General features: G+C 43.9%; 1 protein-coding gene across 1 annotated transcript in view; it reads right to left on the bottom strand.

Annotated features, from left to right (window-relative positions):
* Nucleotides 1–24,033, bottom strand: part of URI1 (URI1 prefoldin like chaperone) — a 134,300-nt gene extending 110,267 nt beyond the window's left edge. Inside the window, exon 1 of the mRNA XM_073605820.1 lies at nucleotides 23,859–24,033. Coding sequence (XP_073461921.1) covers nucleotides 23,859–23,933 — 75 coding nt within the window. The 5' untranslated portion in view covers nucleotides 23,934–24,033. The remainder of the gene's footprint in view (nucleotides 1–23,858) is intronic.
* Between the last annotated feature and the right edge of the window lie 466 nt (nucleotides 24,034–24,499).

Genomic DNA, 24,499 nt, shown 5'->3' with positions numbered 1-24,499 from the left:
GCTAGGATGCAGGCAGCTCCTGCCACCCAGTATCCTCGATTCCTAGGACAAAGGCAGCTCCTCCCACTTAGTATCTATGGTTGCTAGGACTCCCCTGCCACCTAATATCTCCGATTGCTAGCATGCAGGCAGCCCCTGCCAACCTAGTATCCCTGATTGCTGAGACGAAGGAAGCCCCTGCCACCTAGTATCCCTGATTGCTGGGACAAAGGAAGCCCCTGCCACCTAGTATCCTTGATTGCAAAGACACAGGCAGCCCCTGCCACCTAGCATACTTGGTTGCTAGGATGAAGGCAGCCCCTGCCACCTAGTATACTTGGTTGCTAGAACACAGGCAGCTCCTCCCACCTAGTATCCCTGGTTGCTAGGACGCAGGCAGCTCCTGCCACCCAGTATCCTTGATTACTAGGACGAAGGCAGCTCCTCCCACTTAGTATCTATGGTTGCTAGGATGCAGAAAGCCCCTGCCATCTAGTATCCTTAATTGCTAGCATGCAGGCAGCCCCTGCTACCTAGTATCCCTGATTGCTAGGACGAAGGAAGCCCCTGCCACCTAGTATCCTTGATTGCTAGGACACAGGCAGCCCCTGCCACCTAGCATACTTGGTTGCTAGGATGAAGGCAGCTCCTCCCACCTAGTATCCTTGGTTGCTAGAACACAGGCAGCTCCTCCCACCTAGTATCCTTGGTTGCTAGGAAGCAGGCAGCTCCTGCAGTGGGACGGTGTTGGGCAGCTATTTCAGTGCAGTCCCACCGCACGACAAGGCAAAATGCCTTTTCTCCCTTTCTGTGTAGTGAAAAAAAAAGTACTGCATGCTGCACTCTTTTCAGCACATTGCAGTAGGAAGTAATCCCCTGCCACGCACCCCGTGGAAGACAGTTGAACTTTATCTTTGTGACATCTCAAGAACGTTCGTTTAACCACCTCCCACCCGCCGTGTAGGGAAATGACAGGCACAAGGTGGCTCTCTCGTTCTGGGATGACGTCGTATATGTCATGCCACTCTTGCCATGATTGGGCGCCTGTAGGGGGCACACAGCGCATCGATCGGTGGTGCGCGACGATCGGCGCATCACCAAACTCCGTAAAGAGCCGATGATGAGGCTCTTTACCTAAGTGATCGGCAGTGTCCAATTAAGAAAATGGCGGTTATCAGGATTCCTCTCCTCACACTGACAGCATGTGAGGTGAGGAGAGAGACGATAAGGGGCAATTCCTCACAGGGGAGATCTGCCTAGTGCAGCCCCAACAATGTCCAGCAGTGATGCCAACCAGTGCCAATCAGGGAGGCCGGTCAGTGCCAATCAGGGAGGCCGGTCAGTGCCAATCAGGGTGGCCGGTCAGTGCCAATCAGGGAGGCCGGTCAGTGCCCATCAGTGAGGCAAGTCAGTGCCCATCAGTGAGGCAAGTCAGTGCCCATCAGTGAGGCAAGTCAGTGCCCATCAGTGAGGCAAGTCAGTGCCCATCAGTGAGGCAAGTCAGTGCCCATCAGTGAGGCAAGTCAGTGCCCATCAGTGAGGCAAGTCAGTGCCCATCAGTGAGGCAAGTCAGTGCCCATCAGTGAGGCAAGTCAGTGCCCATCAGTGAGGCAAGTCAGTGCCCATCAGTGAGGCAAGTCAGTCCCATCAGTGAGGCAAGTCAGTGCCCATCAGTGAGGCAAGTCAGTGCCCATCAGTGAGGCAAGTCAGTGCCCATCAGTGAGGCAAGTCAGTGCCCATTAGTGAGGCAAGTCAGTCCCATCAGTGAGGCAAGTCAGTGCTGCCTATCCCTGCCGCCTATCAGTGCTGAATATCAATGCCTCCTCATCGGCGCACATCAGTGAAGGAGAAAAATTACTTATTTGCAAAGTTTTCTAACAGAAACTAAGAAAAACTTTTTTCCCCCAAATCTTGAGGCTTTTTTTGTTTTTTTAGCAAAAAATAAAAAATCCAGTGCTGATTAATTACCATCAAAAGAAAGCTCTATTTGTCTCAAAAAAATAACAACAAATTTTGTTTGGGTACAGCATTGCATGACCGCGCAATTGTCATTCAAAGTGTGAAAAGTGTGAGAGGGAGAGGGAGAAGCAACACAGAAATTTGGCCAGTAATGCTGCAGTGCTCATGTGCTACCAAGGGACGTGCTGATAGGAGGAGAGAGCAAAATGTGCACAGCAGAGCTCAGAGAGGGCAAGGAAGAAGCAGAACAGGAATACAGAAGAGCTCAGAGTGGGAGAGGGAGAAGCAACACAGGAATTTGGCCAGTTGTGCTGCAGTGCTAATATACAAACAAGGGGCATGCTGATAGGATGAGAGAGCAGACCCTGTACAGCAGACGAGCAGTAACAGAAGGGGAATCTTCCAATGGGGACACTAGTTGTGGTGACCTGGGGGGGCCCAAGCAACGCCCTTAATTTCAGGGATCACCTCTTACTTCCTGTTTTGGCTAAGGGACAGGAAGTGAAGGTAAATCTCCCCAATGGGACACAGATGGCAAAAAAAAAAAAAAAAAAAAAACAGGGGTTATAACCTTCCTTTACCCTATCAAAAGATGAAAAAAAGGTTTTGCCCATAGCTCTACTTTAGCTGCAGCAGGTTAAAAATCAAAGCTGTCCTGTGTGGCAGAGCTGTGCAAATCTCAGGACTGGATGGTCAGAAACGCAAATCCTTTGGCAGATAAAGCAGCTCCCATATTAATATTTTTCATCTAAGCATTTAGTGGTTTGCCTTTCAGCTTCAGTTCAGCTTTAAAGGACAGCAAAACTTTACACCCTATTAGAAAAAAATAAAAAATAAAGAAAAGAATCCAGTTGCTCGGGGGTAAGGAAGGCTCCATATGTGACAAAAGGATGCAGCCCCACGCGCAGGACATAAATTTGCATTGATCTTTAAAGCTGCCATTTGACTCCGGCGGAAAACGACGCTCCGGTGCCCATTTCACGTCAGATGCAGAAAGATTTACAGGCGCCTGGCACAACATCTGCCGGCACATTTGTACTTGCATCCAAAAAGGTACACAATGCTTCCCCGGCTAAACAAACAGTCTCCCGCTTCCTCAAGTCGAGCGATTGAATAATGCCAGGAGTCTCCGGGAGGGGCGAGGCCGCAAAGTCAGCCTAATTAGTAGTCGCCCCCCCCAGCTGGTAAACATGGCTCTACTCCACTCCGAGAAGGGGAGATGTGAACACAACCTTGAAAAGGAAAAGGCTGGAACGCGTACCTGCGCCAGACGCAGAATTAATCCATCACTCTATCCCAGCCTGCCGATCGATTCCTCAGGCCACCAATTAATAAGCGAGGCGTTTGTTTTACTTTTTTTTTTTTTGTGGGAGCATACAGTAGGAAAGGTTGGGGGGAAAAAAAAATTAAAACCAAATCGGGTTCACCCCAATTACTGCAAATGTTACCAGCGTGCCGTCACCTCGGTGTACTTAAAGTGGTGTTCCGGCCGAAATTATACTTTTTAAATAAAAATACCCCTATAATACACAAGCTTAATGTATTCTAGTAAAGTTAGTCTGTAAACTAAGGTCTGTTTTGTTAGTTTATAGCAGTAGTTTGTTGTTTTATAAACTTACAGCAGGCCGTGGCCATCTTAAGTGTGGGCATCTGAAGCCAGACTGTATTTCTTCCTGGATCTCATCCTTGCAGATCTCGCACATGCTCAGTACAACACAAGCAGTGTAATAGGTTTTCAGGTCAGGTTTCCATAGCAACGGCAGTGTCAGAGGAAGTTGGCGCCCCTTCCCAGAAGGCATTGCAAACAGGAAATGATGCGATGGGCCGCGGCCAGGGAGGAGGAATTGAAAAATGAATACAGCAGATATTACAGTAGGTGCTGAGAAAAAAAATAAAAAAATATCCAATTTGTTTACAGTGCACAGTTTAGTGAGGGATGCTGAAGAGTTGTAAAAGTGGGTGGAACTTCACTTTAAGCGCACGCCCGTGCGACGGCCAGGTTTGCTCACAAGGGGTGGCGTGGTCACGGCTTCTGCTCCCAATGTACAGTTGTGCTCATAAGTTTACATACCCTGGCAGAATTTATGATTTCTTGACTATTTTTCAGAGAATATGAATGAGAACACAAAAACGTTTCTTTTCCTCATGGTTAGTGTTTGCCTGAAGCCATTTATTATCAATCAACTGTGTTTACTCTTTTTAAATCATAATGGCAACAGAAACTACCCAAATACCCTGATCAAAAGTTTACATACCCCAGTTCTTAATACCGTGTATTGCCCCCTTTAACATCAATGACAGCTTGAAGTCTTTTGTGGTATTTGTGGATGAGGCTCTTTATCTTCTCAGATGGTAAAGCTGCCCATTCCTCTTGGCACAAAGCCTCCAGTTCCTGTAAATTCTTGGGCTGTCTTGCATGAACGGCACGTTTGAGATCTCCCCAGAGTGGCTCAATGATATTGAGGTCAGGAGACTGAGATGGCCACTCCAGAACCTTCACTTTATTCTGCTGTAGCCAATGACAGGTCAACTTGGCCTTGTGTTTTGGATCATTGTCATGTTGGAATGTCCAAGTACGTCCCATGCACAGCTTCCTGGCTGATGAATGCAAATGTTCCTTCAGTATTTTTTGATAACATACTGCATTCATCTTGCCATCAATTTTGACCAAATTTCCTGTGCCTTTGTAGCTCGCACATCCCCAAAACATCAGCGATCCACCTCCGTGTTTCACAGTAGGAATGGTGGACCTTTCATCATAGGCCTTGTTGACTCCTCTCCAAATGTAGAGTTTATGGTTGTGGCCAAAAAGCTCAATTTTGGTCTCATCACTCCAAATGACTTTGTGCCAGAAGGTTTGAGGCTTGTCTCTGTGCTGTTTGGTGTATTGTAAATGGGATACTTTGTGGCATTTGCGTAGTAATGGCTTTCTTCTGGCGACTCGACCATGCAGTCCATCTTTCTTCTTATTATTATCTTATTATTATTATTATCATTATTATTATCTTATTATGCCTCCTTATTGTGCATCTTGAAACAGCCACACCACATGTTTTCAGAGAGTCCTGTATTTCACCTGAAGTTATTTGTGGGTTTTTCTTTGCATCCCGAACATTTTTCCTGGCAGTTGTGGCTGAAATTTTAGTTGGTCTACCTGACCGTGGTTTGGTTTCAACAGAACCCCTCATTTTCCACGTCTTGATTAGAGTTTGAACACTGCTGATTGGCATTCTCAATTCCTTGGATATCTTTTTATATCCCTTTCCTATTTTATACAGTTCAGCTACCTTTTCCCGCACATCCTTTGACAATTCTTTTGCTTTCCCCACGACTCAGAATCCAGAAACGTCAGTGCAGCACTGGATGAAAGATGCAAGGGTCTGTCAGGAGACCAGAAACTCATTGACCTTTTATACACACACTAATTACAAGCAAACAGATCACAGGTGAGGATGGTTACCTTTAATAGCCATTCAAACCCCTTTGTGTCAACTTGTGTGCATGTTATCAGGCCAAAATCACCAGGGTATGTAAACTTTTGATCAGGGTCATTTGGGTAGTTTCTGTTGTGATTATGATTTAAAAAGAGTTAACAGAGTTGATTGATAATAAATGGCTTCAGCCAAACACTAACCATGAGTGAAAAATGTTTTTGTGTTATCATTCATATTCTCTTAAAAATGGTCAAGAAATCATAAATTCTGGCAGGGTATGTAAACTTATGAGCACAACTGTACATGGGGGCGGGTCCCTCTACACAATCTGCCTGCATTCCGGGATCCAGTCCAACTGGGAGCAGCAGCTGTGTCCCAACTGACATGAATGGGATTGCCTACATGGGGATGCATGGAACACGTGTGCATTCCTAAGTGGGCAAACACAGCCCTTGCACAGGCGTATGCCAACGGTGTATTTTGGTTTTGTGCTGCTCTAGGCAAGACTAAAATCGGACACCCCCCCAGCCGCAGTATACTGTTCTTGTCTCAGGGTCTGATGGGGAAGCTGCAGCCGTTCGCAGTGATTAGCTGCGGCTTCCTCATCAGACCCCGAGACATGATTCGTCCAAGGGCCACATATAGAATAATTGCCCATGATCTGACGTTCCCGGTGATACCTCACATGTGTGGGGCAATCGCTGTCTGCATGTGCGTGGGAGCGTCACGTGCGATTGCCTTTTCGGGCGAGCACGGGAGGTCGGGGGCACTTTAATTATACAATTTATTACATTTTTTTTCATTTTTAAACTGTTACTTTATTTTTATTTTTTTTTTAATTATACATTTATTTAATTTTTTCATGCTTAAATTGATGCTTTAATTTTTTTTTTTTTTTTTTTAAATTATACATTTAATTTTTTAATTTTTAAACTGTTGCTTTAATTTTTTTTTTTATTATACATTTATTTTATTTATCTTTTTTTAAACTGTTGCTTTAATTAATTTATTTTTTTAATTATACATTTATTTAATTTTTTTCATGCTTAAATTGATACTTTTTTTTTTTTTTTTAATTATACAATTAATTTCTAAACTGTTGCTTTAATTTTTTTTTTTTTAATTATACGTTTTATTTTTTATTTTTTTAAACTGTTGCTTTAATTTATTTATTTTTTTAATTATACATTAAATTTTTTTCATGCTTAAATTGATGCTTTTTTTTTTTTTTTTTTAAATTATACATATAATTTTTAATTTTTAAACTGTTGCTTTAATTTTTTTTTTAATTATACATTTTATTTTTTTTTTAAACTGTTGCTTTAATTTATTTATTTTTTTAATTATACATTTAATTTTTTTCATGCTTAAATTAATGCTTTAATTTTTTTTTTTTTTTTTTTTTTAATTATACATTTTTTAACTGTGGCTTTCATTTTTTTTTTCTTTAAATTATACATTTAATTTTTTAATTTTTAAACTGTTGCTTTCATTTTTTTTTAGGCAGAAAAACTGAACTTCCACTTTTGGGTGAAGTTCCGCTTTAAAGACATTTAGCACTCTCATTGGTTTCGACTGGATTTTCTCAATCTGATTGACCTTGGCTTGTCCAGGAGGGCCCCTCTGTTTTGGTGAAGAGCTCCCGAACCCAAGTGATCAAGCTCAAAGAATGATTTTTTTTTTCATCCCCTGAAAGTTTGTGTTCTGTGCCTCATTTGTTTTTTTACCTTTTTATGGAATCCGACACTCCCGGAAGTGTCGGAGGAAAAGGATCCTCCAGGAACCTTGGACAGCAGTGAAGGTCGGTGTTGCCGGCGGTTGGAACCTCCAGAGGAACCTTCTTTTCTACTTTCCTAATCTCATGACAGGGTCTCTTTAACGCCCTTCAAATAATCTGTGCGTTAAGATTAGATGGGCGGCTTAGCGGCTCGGCACAGACATCACACGCTATTCTTCCATGAACACATGCATACATGGCACATGCACACGGTAATAAACGTTAGCCCGCTCATGCGTGCCGCCGGCGGAGGCGAGAGCAGCACATTCATTAACCTCAACATGATAATCCTTTTCACTGCTGCATATTAACTAGTTACATATTCATAATCATTTACATTATTTAAAGGGCCGTCTATGAGATATGCTAGACTATATCCATTAACGGCGGTGATAAAGGTTACAGAAGATATTTTACTTAATGTTTCCAAGAAGCTACTTTAATTAGCGAATATGCAAATGAAGCATATTTTTTTTTTTTTTTGACAGATAGGGGCCAATGCCATCGCTTCATATGTTCTTCCTGCAAAGCCGTACTGACGCAAGTAAAAAAAAAAAAACACAGATTGAATCTTCGGGGGCCCCGGCTGTTTTAACGAAAAGCGGTCGTTGCGATTGGCGTTCAAGTCGCTGCTATTTATCATGCCGGCGCTAGACAGGTTCTTTGGCTTGCCGGCTCTCAAGAGCATTCTAAAACTCCGGCCTTAATTTAATAAAATAAAATGAGTATCGCGCAAAAGGGCATTAACCTGTACCCACCAATCAGGATTCATCTCAACTGCGCTAAACTGATGAAAGATGATCCCGATTGGCTGCTGTGGATCGCCACAGCTGGCGCACCATCTTAAAACGTTACTAAACCCTGGACTCTGCATTCACTATATCTGGTCACCCAAAGAACATGGAAATGCAATTATTTTACTAATAAAAACCAGTAAATACCTTTTCTCATCAGCAGTATATAGCAGTAGAGCCGGGCGATTTTCTCCAAAAAAAAAAAAAAAAAAAAAAAAAAACTTGGATTCATGATTCGAATTGAGTTTTTTTTTTTTTTTTGATGGACACCGCGCCGGCCTCGTGGACTAGGCCGAAGCCGCGGCCTAGCCTAAAAACTCCTGCCCACAGCACCTTAGGACTGGCGCAAAAAAAAGAAAGAAAAATCTAAAAAAATCGATTTGCTGAAAATTTGAATCGATTTGACCTCTCAACTCGATTCAAATCGATTTTTTTCCCCCAGCCCTATATAGCAGTCTTGTGAATTCTATCAGTGTCTGGCCAAGTACTGGTTAAAGCTTGTAGGGGGAGTTTTCTGACTGTCCTATGAGGCTGCATGACTCCGGACCCTCTGGACAACGCGCAGACTGTTGGCGCTATATGCCAAATAGTAATAATAAAAATTATATATATATATATATATATATATATATATATATATATATATATATATATACATACACACATATACACACACACACATATATACACACACACATATGTATATAATAATAGTAATAATTATAATTAATAATACATTTTTTAAATTTTAATAATTATTACTTCTAATTATATATATATATATATATATATATATATATTTTAATAATTAGAAGTAATAATTATAATTATTAAAATTATTAAAATAATTTAAAAAAAATTAATTATAATTATTACTATTATATATATATATATATATATATATATATATATATAAAATAATAGTAATAATTAGAGGTAATAATTATAATAATACATTTTTTAAAATATTTTAGCAATAATTATTACTATTATATATATATATATATATATATATATATATATATATAATTAATTAGAAGTAATAATTATAATTATTAAAATAATACATTTTATTTTTGCAATTTTTGTATGATTATTATTATTAATAGAAAAAATTAAAAAAAAAAACAAATAATAGTGATAACTAGGGGGTTGACCAAGATCGTTTTTTCAGAGCTGATACGATAATGATTTTCTGGCCACCTTTCAGGCCAATAGCCGATATTTTGTACATTTTAAGTTTTTATTTTTACACTGTCCTTTTCATTTTTTTTTCACAAAGCTCTAAGAATCACAAAGAATCACACAAGGAATGTAACATCTTAGTGACAGTAATAAGCGGTGACAGGTACTCTTTTATGTAGGGATCTGGAGGTCTAAAAAAAACACAAATCCTTTCTCTGCACTTGAAAGTATTCAAAGTAACAACTTGAAGCAATAATCGGCAATATCGGTAAGTTTCTGGCCGATACCAACACTTTGAAAAATTTGAATATCGGACCCCGATAATCGGTCGACCCCTAATGAGAATAATAAATAATATAAAAATAAAATGAAAAAAATAAATATTCTAAAACAAAATAAAAAATAAAAAAACAATGGCAATTGTTTTTACAAACTAAATATCAGGTCAGTTCAGTTTTACATCTAATGTTGTATGCAGCGCGTCTTCTGACCAAACCTCTTCCAAGAAGTGGAACGGAAAACCATAAAACCAGTTCTAAGTCAAACTATGACATCACTCTACACAAAACCATAAAACAAAGCAGTACATAAACACGGCAGGCACAAGGTCTGTCCGGCCCATGTACATGGAATGCACATGCAGAGTGGGTGTGAAGTCCTCTGGCCTATAGAAGTCAGACACGGTCCACTGGCAGTTCTGATAAATATCCTCTAGATGGCACTAGAGCAAACAAACAGCACCAAGTGTCAACTGACTGATGTAAATGTCTTCTAACAAATGATGCAAGCTGCTATTCCTAGAGCAAAGTCAAGGGCAAAGGCAGGCCTGCACGTGTACAGAGGAGGGGAGAGGAGGGGAGAGGAGGGGAGAGGAGGGGAGGGAAGAGGAGGGGAGAGAGTGACGCAAGACCTCCGGGGTCACACCGGCTGGAGAGGAGGAAGTAGCAATCATACATTCAATATTCTGAATGCAGGAATTGAACACCCAAACTTTCCAACATGGCAAAAAGAAAGTGACTAAACAACAGGCCACCAATACTTCATTAACATTATTTCCCAATAATAGAGGACACAAAAAAAAAAAATGCTAAAAGTCGGCCTTTAGTAACTTTACAAGTATTATTATTACATCTCCGACTCGTCATAAAACACAGCAACAGTATCATTAAGTTCCAACTTTCTTCATTAAAAAAAGCTCCAGTTCAGTTACTGTTCCTAGGCTGAGATGATGCCATCAGTCTGCTGCAGGCAAGAGAAAACATTTCCTCAGTCTCCTCTCCTCTCCCTCCAGTGATCAGACTGCAACATTATACACTTGATATCAAGCCACAAGGTGAGAGGCCGCAGCAAGGAGCCGACCTCCGAAAATAATCCATCCACATCTTCACGACCCCGTCATTTATTTCTCATTGAAATTGTCTCTTCCGGTGTTTTTCTGCCTCCTTATAACATCTGCTGTAAGTTCCCGGATCTCTCCTTTTCCCCCTCACTTTTGTTAGTTTGGAAGGAGCAATGCACTAAATTTGTGGTCATGTACACGGCTCTATGTACACCACACATCCATCTCAGGAGAGAGCAGGGTGGCCACATTCCTATATACCAGCGGGGTAAGGAATTCAAATTCACAGAGGTCCGGTCAGTAAAATTTGCTCCAGCAGGGGTCCGAATCTCAGATTTGTGCCATGAACCCCACATCTCCCCTTTACACAGCAACACCTCCTTTATACATGGCAGAAACCCCCTCTTTACATCACAGCACCCCCCCTCCTTTACAATACAGCTCCCCTTTTACAACACAGAACCCCCCTTTACAACACCCCCCTTTACAATACAGCCCCCTTTTACAACACAACACCCCCCCCCCTTTACAATACAGCTCCCCTTTTACAACACAAAACCCCCCCCTTTACAACACCCCCCCTTTACAATACAGCCCCCCTTTTACAACACAACACCCCCCCTTTACAATACAGCCCCCCCTTTACAATACAGTCCCCCTTTACAACACAACACCCCCCCTTTACAATACAGCCCCCCTTTTACAACACAACACCCCCCCTTTTACAACACAGACCCCCCCCTTTACAATACAGCCCCCCCCCCTTTACAATACACTGCCCTCTTTACATCACAGCACCCCTTCACATCCCCTTTTTTGTATACCAGTCCCTTTATAGTCCCCTAATCCTGCCTTGCACCGCGGTTGGTAGGCGGGCAGGGGGGGGGGGTTGTCTGGACGGGGGCAGGACTGCCCCGCATCCCGGCAGCAAGTAGCCAGCTCGTGGGGTTGGGCGGTCCCGCCCTCTGTCCTGGACTGCTGTGCATTCTGCCTGCCAGCGGCGGCGGGGGGGAAGGTTATCGTCCGGGAGAGAACACCCCGGCTGCTGGGTGGCGGAGCCAAGGTCCGGATAGGACTGTCATTCGGTCCAGGTCGTGGCCCACCATTTAGTATTGCCTGCTATATACAGTGTGATCAAATAAGGGTGGCTACATTCCTACCTACATTCCTACACACAGTGGGACCATGGAGAATGAAAACGGCCAAAGCTTTTTTTTTTGGTCATACTTTTCTCCCGGGTCACTTGACCGCCATCAGCCGACATGGCAGAGCCACTCCAGGCTCTTGAAAGGACTCCGACAATATTGTTGGGATCCACCCAGCTGCCCGATTGACAGCTGGCTTCAGCACTCAGCTGAGAGCCAGAAAACAGCTTCACCCGCCCCCTCTCCAGCCCGGTCCTCTGGTGAGCAATGGAGGAACAGAACAGAGAGCGGTGACTGACAGTCACTGCTCTCCAATCCGAGAAGACTGAGAACCGAATGATCAGCGGTCATGTGATCGCTCATCTCTTGGGTTTTGCACCAACGTAGGACAGAGGTGGGTATGGAATTTTTTTTTTATTTTTTTTTATATAAACTCCATACATTTCCTTAAATATGATCACAACACGCAAAATAACGCACAACAACGGACTTTGTGTTAGTGCACCATAAAGCTGTGAAGGCAGCCATTTCAGGACATTTGAGGAGTTATATCGCCTTCTGCTTTAACCCCTAAAAGCCTGTGAATTGCAGACGGTGAGGGTGTATTATGTCTCCTCCTTCCCCCCTTTTTTTAACCCTTAAATGCCCGCACCACCGTGCCGCAACCATGTATATTGCAGGCAGTGAGGAAGCATTACATTGCCACCTTCATACAAATTTTAACCCCTAAAAGCTTGCACTACCATGCTGCAACCGACACCTATTTTTAACCCCTAGGAGCCTGCACCACCGTGCCGCACTCATGTGCATTGCAGGCAGTGGGGTTGCATAGTCTCCTCCTTCCCACCTATTTTAACCCCTAAAAGCCCGCACCACTGTGCCGCAACCGCATACATTGGAGGTATGGATGCATTACGTTGCCTCCTTCCCACCTATTTTAACCCCTTAAAAGCCCGCACCACTGTGCCGCAACCGCATACATTGAAGGCAGTGAAGAAGCATCTATTTTAACCCTTAAAAGTCCCCACCACCATGGCGCAACTGGCATTTATTTTTAACCCCTAAAAACCTGCACCACCGTACCTCAACCTTGTACACTGCAGGTGGTGAAGAAGCATTCGATCGTTTCCTTCCTGCCTATTTAACCCCCTAAAAGCCCACACCATCGTGCCGCCACCGTGTACATTGCAGGTGGTGAGGAAGAAGTAGGTTGTCTCCTTCCCACCTATTTTAACCCCTAAAAGTCCACACCACTGTACCACAAATGTCTACATCGCAGGTGGTGAGGTGGTGTTAAAATGGGCAGCGAATAGGCAACTTAATACCTTCTCACCTCCTGCAATGTACACATTTGTGGTACAGTGGTGTGGACTTTTAGTGGTTAAAATAGGTGGGAAGGAGACAACCTACTTCTTCCTCACCACCTGCAATGTACACGGTTGCGGCACAGTGGTGCCGCCTTTTAGGGGTTGAAATAGTCGGGAAGGAGGCAACATAATGCTTCCTCGCCACCTGCAATGTATGCGGTTGCCGCATGGTAGTTCAGGTTGTTAGGTGTTAAATTGGGCAGCAAATAGGCAACTTAACACCTGAAAACCTGCACTACCATGCTGCAACCGCATACATTGCAGGTGGTGAGGAAGCATTATGTTGCCTCTTTGCCACCTATTTCAACCCCCAAAAGGCCGAACCACCGTGCCACAACTGTGTACACTGCAGGTGGTGAGGAAGCATTATGATGCCCGTTTTAACCCCCTAAAAGCTCACAACATTGCAGTTGTGGTGCAGCCCTATTTACTTGAATGGGTCCATTTCCAAAAACCAATAGGAGGGTTTTATTCTTGCAGCGGCTGCGTGGCATGTGTACACCCCGTGATTAAAAAGTGGAGTGGTAAAAAAAATGTGACGTAACTTTGTATTCTTACCACCCTCACCTGCAAGTGTAAATGAGCACTTAAAGCGTCAAAGGAGCGGCTTTTTCTGGTAATCGGGGGGGGGGGGGGGGGGGGGCACATTTAGCGAAGTTTTCTGGGCTTCTGTCGAAGACGTGTTTTCATTTGCGCAGAAAATAAAACACGTTCCGGTAATGATGTATTAGCATTTCTCAAGTCATGTCTAAATCTAATCTGTGAATTAATTTTATCTCCTGGCTGATACACCGATGGTGGGAGAGGAATAATTAAACTGTCGCTTCAATATGTTTCTCTCGAAATAGAACCTGGCTGCGCGTGTATCTGGAAAGAATAAAAAGCGCATATACCTCCGGCAGGAAAAAAAAATAAATGAAAGGATTGTGCTAAAATTTAAAAAAAATTACACAAAATGTGTGTTTTTCTCTGTTTTAAAGGCTGCAATTAACACCAACAACTAGTGCGGCGCTGTGGTTATCGGTGTGTCTGCTGAATTGCTGAGATAAAATAATTACAGGATAGTCCACCTGTATAAAGAGGTCTATAATAGTGTACATGATCGCTGTGCGGCAAATCTTCTGACTTATTAACCACTCGCTTACTGGGCACCTAAACCCCCCTCCTGCCCAGACCAATTTTCAGCTTTCAGCGCTGTCACACTTTGAATGATAATTGCGCGGTCAAGCAACACTGTACACAAATTAAATTTTTATCATTTTTTTCCCACAAATAGAGCTTTCTTTTGGTGGTATTTGATCACCTCTGAGTTTTTATTTTTTGTTAAAAAAATTTAAAAAGACTGATTTTTTTTTTTTTTTAAATGCAAAATCGTTTTATATTTTGTTAATAAATTTTGCAAACAGGTCATTTTTCTCCTTAATTGATGTGCGCTGATGAGGCTGCACTGATGGGCACTGATAAGGTGGCACTGATGGGCAGCATTGGTGGGCTCTGATAGGTGGCATTGATGGGCATTAATAGGTGGCACTGAAGGGCACTAATAGGTGGCACTGATAGCTGGCAGTGATGGGCACTGATCAGCACTGGTAGGTGACACTGAAAAGGCAGCATTGCTAGGTGGCACTGATGAGGCACTGATTGGCACCACTGGTGGGCATTGATAGGTGGCACTGATTAGTGTGTGTGTCACCGGCACAAAACCACTACTCCCTCCAAAATCCTTAAAAGGTTTGTGTCAAAGTTGCTGCATTCAAAAAAGGCCCTTCATTGGGATGGGCTGGAAATGCTGAATAATGTGTGTGAATGCGTTACTCCCATATCACCACCACTTGCAATGTTCTCTTTCTATTTTTCCTAAACAATCACTCATAAGTAATATCATGTGCATCGAATTAAACCAAAAAACTTGAAATCAAACAAAAATTAAAAACATAAATTATCCAATGCATAAAAAGTCCTTCAAAAGTGCTTCAAAATCCTCTATCAATTGCTGTGACTGACGTGCTCCTGTGTTCCTTCAGTAATCATTTGTGACTTAGTGAGACACCACCACCTTTCAGATTGGCCACTCACCAGATGCTTTTTAAGTGATGCGCCTTTGGTTCATTCATGGGATAACCACTCCACCTGAGTAACACTCCTCACCGGCTATGCTTAGACTCTAGTATTCCTCATATGAAAGCATAGGGACAAAAAACGATCATAGCGCAATATATTTAAACTATTTATTATAAAAAAATCCAAAGAAGAGTATCCACTCACATTTAAAAGTGCCCTCGAGCCGGCATGAAGCTTATCCAGCAGTTATGGATGGGTGTTGGGCTATTGCATGGTCCGCCTAGTAGTAATGTGCGGCCTCCACGTTTAGCTTGCGCTTCAAACCTCGTTCCCGTTCACGTACGTGTCCGGTCACCTGATGCAGAAAAATCTCCCAGCAGCCTCTACGCGTTTCGCATCATAGAATGCGTCATCAGGAAGCCCGCTTCCTGATGACGCATTCTATGATGCGAAATGCGTGAACAAGGTTTGAAGCGCAAGCTAAACGTGGAGGCCGCACATTACTACTAGGCGGACCATGCAATAGCCCAACACCCATCCATAACTGCTGGATAAGCTTTGTGCCGGCTCGAGGGCACTTTTAAATGTGAGTGGATACTCTTCTTTGGATTTTTTATAATAAATAGTTTAAATATATTGCGCTATGATCGTTTTTTGTCCCTATGCTTTCATATGAGGAATACTAGAGTCCAAGCATAGCCGGTGAGGAGTGTTACTTAGGTGGAGTGGTTATCCCATGAATGAACCAAAGGCGCATCACTTAAAAAGCATCTGGTGAGTGGCCAATCTGAAAGGTGGTGGTGTCTCACTAAGTCACAAATGATTACTGAAGGAACACAGGAGCACGTCAGTCACAGCAATTGATAGAGGATTTTGAAGCACTTTTGAAGGACTTTTTATGCATTGGATAATTTATGTTTTTAATTTTTGTTTGATTTCAAGTTTTTTGGTTTAATTTGATGCACATGATATTACTTATGAGTGATTGTTTAGGAAAAATAGAAAGAGAACATTGCAAGTGGTGGTGATATGGGAGTAACGCATTCACACACATTAATCAGGTGGCACTGATTGCTGGCACTTATGCACCAATTTGTGGCACTGTGTGGGCATTGGCAGGTGGAACTGGAAGGCGGTATTGGTGGGCACAGATGAGGCAGCTTCACCTCTTCGGGACCGATGTCCCTTGCACTGAAGCCAGTGATCGGCTTTTTTTTTTTCCTCATGCTGTCAGCGTGAGGAGGAGAAAAAAAAAAAAAACGATTACCGACCTTCTGTTTACATCATGTAATCAGCTGTCATTGGCCGGCAGCTGATCACGCGGTAAGGGGCCGGGATCACCCGAGTTTCATTGACTTGGTGATTACCGACACCAAGTCAATGAAGGATCCCTGATGAAGTCACGAGGTCACGTGACGCAACGCGTAGGATCCAGCTAGGAATCACGCACAACACTCGACGCTGCTTTGACCCCGGGTGTTGTTACTGTGAACCGGAAGTTTTGCACCAGGTGACGGCGTTCCGCCGCCATCTTTCCCTGTCACCGCTCCACACTGTACCCACAGTGTGGATGTTATTTTATGAACTTTTTTACTCTAATAAATTGGATTTTAAAAAAACCTACTACACCATTGGGAGCCCCCTTGTCTTTTCTCTCGTTTTCCTGGCTTGGAGTCCAGGATACAGAATCACTCCCATCAAGAAGCGGCCAAGGTATCCATTCACCTGTAACCAGTGGACATCACCTGGCAACTTGGAGAACAGACATCCCCAGATCATCACCCTACATTCATATTAAGGCTTTATCTTAAGCCTCTTGAGGTAAGGGCAATGGGAGCACTTACACAGAGGGAACGAGTCTAGCTGTTAATTTTGTATTTTTGGAAACACCATCGCTAAAGCCACGTCACACAGCTGATTGATCACATTATTGTTTGACCAGAGACTAGAGGCCATTATTTATTATTATTTCACCACTATTGGACACTTGGAATGGATGTATAATTAATGGTTGTACACAGATCACGTGACACACCAGTCAACACTTATGTATGATTATTATTGATTTACATGTGTTTGCGCGAAATCCTACTTACAACATTTATTCTCTAGTGTGTCTGAAAAAAAAAACTAAAAAAATGTTTGGGGGTTCTAAGTCATTTTCTAGCAAAAAAAAAATGATTTTAACTTGTAAACACCAAATCTCAAAACGAGGCTCCGTCCCTAAGTGGTTAATCACTGCTGGGGTTTTAATTTTTTGCTAAACAAACAAAAAAAATTCAGAAAATGTTGAAAAAAAAAAAAAAAAACTTTTTCATCGTTTGTTATAACATTTTGCAAACAGGTAATTTTTCTCTTTCACTGATGTGCGCTGATAGGCCGCACTGAGGGGGCGGCACTGATAGGTGACACTGATGAGGAGGCACTGATAGGCACTGATGGGAACTAAAACATGGCACTGGTAGAAACTGATTAGCAGCACTGGTGGGCAATGTTGGGACCAATGTCCGGTTATCGTTTTTCTTCTTTTCTCCTGCTTTTCTCCGACTTCCGTTTACATTGCATGATCAGCTGTCATTGGCTGACAGCTGATCACATGGTAAAGGAGTGATGTGATTGGCCCTTTACCCTGCTACGTGATTGGCCGAGTCCGAAGAACACGTCGATCGCAGAGCGCACCGCAGCGCAGGCACGTCCATGGACGCCCTCCCGGCATTGTAAGCTTTCGGCTATAGCGTGGGCAGAACAGAAATCCCCAAAAAGGCCCCGATCGAAATTTTCCATCCCCTGGAATGGTTGGCCTTGGTACAGACACACACACGGGATAAAATGGCAATTACAGGTTAATGTCCCACATCTGTGGCTTTTTGAATTGCAATTAGTCTCTGTGTATAAAAATAAGTTTGTTAGCTCTCACATAGATGCACTGAGCAGACTAGATACTGAGCCATGGAGAGAAAAGAACTGTCAAAAGACCTGTGTAACAAGGTAATGGAACTTTATTAAGAAAGAAAAGGATATAAATAGATATCCAAAGCTTTGGATATGCCAGTCACTACTGTTCAATGACTTTTTAAGAAGAGGAAAACTTGGGGATCTCTTAATACCAAGCCAAGGTCAGGTAGACATAGAAAGATTGCCGCCACAGCTCCAGAAGAATTGTTCGGGAAACACACCGGTCAGGAGAAATACAGGCTGCTCTGGAAAAAAAAGACGGTGTGGTTATTTCAAGGAAAACAATACGGCAACATCTGAACAAAAATTGGCTGCACGGTTAAGTTGCCAAAAAGATGCCTTTACTGTGCCAATGCCACAAAAAAGCCCGGTTACAATTTGCCCAGCAAAACCTTGACACGCCTCATAGCTTCCGGCACACTGTAATCTGGAGAGACAAGACCAAAATAGAGCTTTATGGTCACAACCATAAATGCTATTGTTTAGAGAGGAAGAATGCCATTACCACTGTGAAGCATGGTGGTGGCTCACTGATGTTTTCGGGGGGGGGGGGGGGGTGAGCTCTAAAGGCCTGGGGAATCTTTTGAAATATTGATGAGACGATGAATGCAGCATGTTATCAGAAAATACTGGCTGACAAATTGCATTCTTCTGTATAAAAGCTGCGCATGGAACGCGCATGGAACGCTCTTGGACTTTCCAGCATGACAATAACCCCAAGCACAAGGCCAAGTTGACCCTCCAGTGGTTACAGCAGAAAGAAGGTGAAGGTTCTGGAGTGGTCATCACAGTATCCTGAACCCAATATCATCGAGCCGCTCCGGGGAGATCTCAAATGTACAGTTCAAGCAGGAAAACCAAAGACTTTGCAGGACCTGGAGGCATTTTGCCAAGACGAACGGGCAGCTCTACCACCTGCAAGAATTCAGAGCCTCATAGACAACTATTACAGAAAACTGACCGCCGTCATTGATGCTAAAGGGGGGCAAAATACAGTATTAAGACCTAAGGAGAGGCCGACTTTCCAACAGGGATGATTTCTGGTATTATTATTATTATGATATAAAAAGGAGGCAAACATCTATGTGATAATAAATGGCTTCATATAATCACTAACCTCAACCACTTCAACACCGGGCACCCCCCCTCCCGTCCCCCCCTGGTAGAAGTCACAACTTCTGCCAGGGTATGCAAACTTTTGAGCATGACCAAGTAGAGCAGTGTGATGATGTCACTGCTACATTCACAAGGTAATATCTGGGTCTGCAGACATTTGTACACAGAGTGACTTTATATCCTTTATGGATATTGAGGAATAAAACATTTGTATTCCCGGAGTTCAGCTTTAAAGCACATTTAGGATGACATGACTCGATCTCTAACAGACACCAGTGTGATGTCACACGGCGGTGAGAACGATCGGTGGAGTTGGTATGTGAAGCCGGCTGCGTGTTTTCAGATTTGGTTGTCCTGAGACGATCGCTCACAGAACCCCCTCCCCCCCTCCTCCTCTAATCTGATCCAGGTATTCTTGAAGCGATTAGCCTACTTGTTGCAAATCTGCTAAACCGCAGTGATTACACAGAGAGCGAGATTATTGATGGCCCCCGGGGGCGCTCACACCGCTGACGTCTTCTTCCTGGTGATCGTCTGTGTCATCGACAGACAGCCATGTGCACCGCCACAGCAAAGAGGAAACGATCGCAAAACAGTCTCAAAACATCCGCCTTCCCCTCAGCAGAGCGAAGTGAGAGCTGTGCTGGAGATCAGCTGACAGTCCTACACACCACAGACCAGGAGAGATACAATGTAACACCAGAGATCAGGAGAGATACAATGTAACACCAGAGATCAGGAGAGATACAATGTAACACCAGAGATCAGGAGAGATACAATGTAACACCACAGACCAGGAGAGATACATGTAACACCAGAGATCAGGAGAGATACAATGTAACACCAGGATCAGGAGAGATACAATGTAACACAGAGATCAGGAGAGATACAATGTAACACCAGAGACCAGGAGAGATACAATGTAACACCAGATAGATCAGGAGAGATACAATGTAACACCAGAGATCAGGAGAGATACAAATGTAACACCAGAGATCAGGAGAGATACAATGTAACACCAGAGATCAGGAGAGATACAATGTAACACCAGAGATCAGGAGAGATACAATGTAACACCAGAGATCAGGAGAGATACAATGTAACACCAGAGATCAGGAGAGATACAATGTAACACAGAGATCAGGAGAGATACAATGTAACACCAGAGATCAGGAGAGATACAATGTAACACCGGAGATCAAGGAGAGATACAATGTAACACCGGAGATCAGGAGAGATACAATGTAACACCAGAGATCAGGAGAGATACAATGTAACACCAGAGATCAGGAGAGATACAATGTAACACCACAGACCAGGAGAGATACAATGTAACACCACAGACACAGAGAGATACAATGTAACACCAGAGATCAGGAGAGATACAATGTAACACCAGAGATCAGGAGAGATACAATGTAACACCAGAGATCAGGAGAGATACAATGTAACACCACAGAGATCAGGAGAGATACAATGTAACACCAGAGATCAGGAGAGATACAATGTAACACCAGAGAGATCAGGAGAGATACAATGTAACACCAGAGATCAGGAGAGATACAATGTAACACCACAGACCAGGAGAGATACAATGTAACACCACAGACCAGGAGAGATACAATGTAACACCACAGACCAGAAAGATACAATGTAACACCAGAGATCAGGAGAGATACAATGTAACACCAGAGATCAGGAGAGATACAATGTACACCACAGAGATCAGGAGAGATACAATGTAACACCAGAGATCAGGAGAGATACAATGTAACACCAGAGAGATCAGGAGAGATACAATGTAACACCAGAGATCAGGAGAGATACAATGTAACACCAGAGATCAGGAGAGATACAATGTTAACACCACAGAGATCAGGAGAGATACAATGTAACACCGGAGATCAGGAGAGATACAATGTAACACCAGAGACCAGGACAGATACATTGTAACACACCAGAGATCAGGAGAAATACAATGTAACACCACAGAGATCAGGAGAGATACAATGTAACACCAGAGATCAGGAGAGATACAATGTAACACCAGAGATCAGGAGAGATACAATGTAACACCAGAGATCAGGAGAGATACAATGTAACACCAGAGATCAGGAGAGATACAATGTAACACCAGAGATCAGGAGAGATACAATGTAACACCAGAGATCAGGAGAGATACAATGTAACACCGGAGATCAGGAGAGATACAATGTAACACCGGAGATCAGGAGAGATACAATGTAACACCAGAGATCAGGAGAGATACAATGTAACACCAGAGATCAGGAGAGATACAATGTAACACCACAGACCAGGAGAGATACAATGTAACACCACAGACCAGGAGAGATACAATGTAACACCAGAGATCAGGAGAGATACAATGTAACACCACAGACCAGGAGAGATACAATGTAACACCACAGACCAGGAGAGATACAATGTAACACCAGAGATCAGGAGAGATACAATGTAACACCAGAGATCAGGAGAGATACAATGTAACACCAGAGATCAGGAGAGATACAATGTAACACCACAGAGATCAGGAGAGATACAATGTAACACCAGAGATCAGGAGAGATACAATGTAACACCAGAGAGATCAGGAGAGATACAATGTAACACCAGAGATCAGGAGAGATACAATGTAACACCACAGACCAGGAGAGATACAATGTAACACCACAGACCAGGAGAGATACAATGTAACACCACAGACCAGGAAAGATACAATGTAACACCAGAGATCAGGAGAGATACAATGTAACACCAGAGATCAGGAGAGATACAATGTAACACCACAGAGATCAGGAGAGATACAATGTAACACCAGAGATCAGGAGAGATACAATGTAACACCAGAGAGATCAGGAGAGATACAATGTAACACCAGAGATCAGGAGAGATACAATGTAACACCAGAGATCAGGAGAGATACAATGTTAACACCACAGAGATCAGGAGAGATACAATGTAACACCGGAGATCAGGAGAGATACAATGTAACACCAGAGACCAGGACAGATACATTGTAACACACCAGAGATCAGGAGAAATACAATGTAACACCACAGAGATCAGGAGAGATACAATGTAACACCAGAGATCAGGAGAGATACAATGTAACACCAGAGATCAGGAGAGATACAATGTAACACCAGAGATCAGGAGAGATACAATGTAACACCAGAGACCAGGACAGATACATTGTAACACACCAGAGATCAGGAGAGATACAATGTAACACCAGAGACCAGGAGAGATACAATGTAACACCAGATAGATCAGGAGAGATACAATGTAACACCAGAGATCAGGAGAGATACAATGTAACACCAGAGATCAGGAGAGATACAATGTAACACCAGAGAGATCAGGAGAGATACAATGTAACACCAGAGATCAGGAGAGATACAATGTAACACCAGAGATCAGGAGAGATACAATGTAACACCAGAGATCAGGAGAGATACAATGTAACACCAGAGACCAGGACAGATACATTGTAACACACCAGAGATCAGGAGAGATACAATGTAACACCAGAGACCAGGACAGATACATTGTAACACACCAGAGATCAGGAGAGATACAATGTAACAGTTTGACAGCTGGGAGAGGTTGTGGGTCTCTGAACACAGACAGAGTGCATTCTGGGAGCCGCACACATGACTGACATCCTGGAAGCAGCACCTCTGTCCATACAGACGTCACATCCCAAATGATGCAGTAATTCCAGGTACTGGGAATAGAAGAACTCCGGGTGTTGCACATCGGGGATGGCGGGACTCCAGATATCGAGGATGGCGGGACTCAAGGCACTGCACGCCAGGAATAGAGCTACCCCAGGTATAGAGAAGAGTAGTACTGTGGGCATTGCATGCCAGGAATAGTGGGCACTCCGGGTATTATGATCAGTGTAATAATCGGCACACCCGGTCCGGGTCTCGGGCTCAGAACGTCCTTTCAACAGCCCAAACAGAATCAAATTAAATCATAAAGGATCTGCACTTCTGGAGATAAAGTCCTCATAATGTTTATTCCAATATGACTGTGTACAAAGCGGTGAGGACTAACGCGTTTGTGAACAAGGCTCCTGACGAAACGCGTTAGTCCTCACCGCTTTGTACACAGTCCTATTGGAATAAACATTATGAGGACTTTATCTCCAGAAGTGCGGCTCCTTTATGCTTTGATTTCACCCGGTTATTATGTACGGGGAATGGTGGGACTCCAGATATCGGATCCTCTGGACATCACATGTCAGGACTCTCTGTATTCTGTATTCTGGGGATTTACATGCTAATAAAAGAGGAAGTATTATGAATGGAGGACGGTGAGCAGTGCATGCTGGGATCAGGAGTACTCAGATTATTATGTATTGGGGACGGCGGTACTCCGGGGACTGGGATTGGTGGGACTCCGGGGACTGGGATTGGTGGGACTCCGGGGACTGGGATTGGTGGGACTCCGGGGACTGGGACTGGCGGTTCTGCTGGGATTGGTGGTACTCCGAGTATTGGGACTATCAGTACTCTGTATGATGGGAATTGTATCCTCAGTGTATGGGGAGTACAGAGCTCCGGGCTGTACATACTGCGAGTACTGGGAACGGCGGTACTCCATGTATTGGGGACACAGCGCTGTGCTGGGACTTGTAGTCCTCCAGTGTTGTGACTCTGGCGGCTCTCCTGTCACGTGCTGTGCGCTGAGCCTGGCCCCGCCTCCCCCCGGGGGTTACCTTGTTCTGCTCCTCCTGCAGTCGGGTCACCTCCCTGGAGCTGTACGGCCTCCCCCCCTCCTCCGGGCGCTCCATGTTCCGCCCACCCCGGGGCTCCTCACACTCTCCGGACGGAGGCCCGTGACGTCATCCTCGCGCGAGACCCAGCGAGGAACGCATGGACTGTCCCACGTGGAGGCTGGGGGCGGGGCAACTGCGTAGCAACGCTGCCTGGCAACGGTACACAGCCTGACACGCCCACCCGGGAGAGCACAGGGCTGCCAATCAGAGTACGCCACCCTTCCTGCGAGCCACGCCCCTCTGTCACTGTACATGTCATAGGTCACCCCGTACACCCCACCCCCATATATCACCCTATACACCCCACCCCCCATATATCACCCTATACACCCCACCCCCCCATATATCACCCTATACACCCCACCCCCATATATCACCCTATACACCCCACCCCCCCATATATCACCCTATACACCCCACCCCCATATATCACCCTATACACCCCACCCCCATATATCACCCTATACACCCCACCCCCCATATATCACCCTATACACCCCACCCCCCCATATATCACCCTATACACCCCACCCCCCATATATCACCCTATACACCCCACCCCCCCATATATCACCCTATAC

The sequence above is a fragment of the Aquarana catesbeiana genome, linkage group LG11 (assembly GCF_042186555.1).
Source record: "Aquarana catesbeiana isolate 2022-GZ linkage group LG11, ASM4218655v1, whole genome shotgun sequence".
Classification (NCBI taxonomy): domain Eukaryota; kingdom Metazoa; phylum Chordata; class Amphibia; order Anura; family Ranidae; genus Aquarana; species Aquarana catesbeiana.
This window is presented reverse-complemented; position numbering and strand designations above follow the sequence as displayed.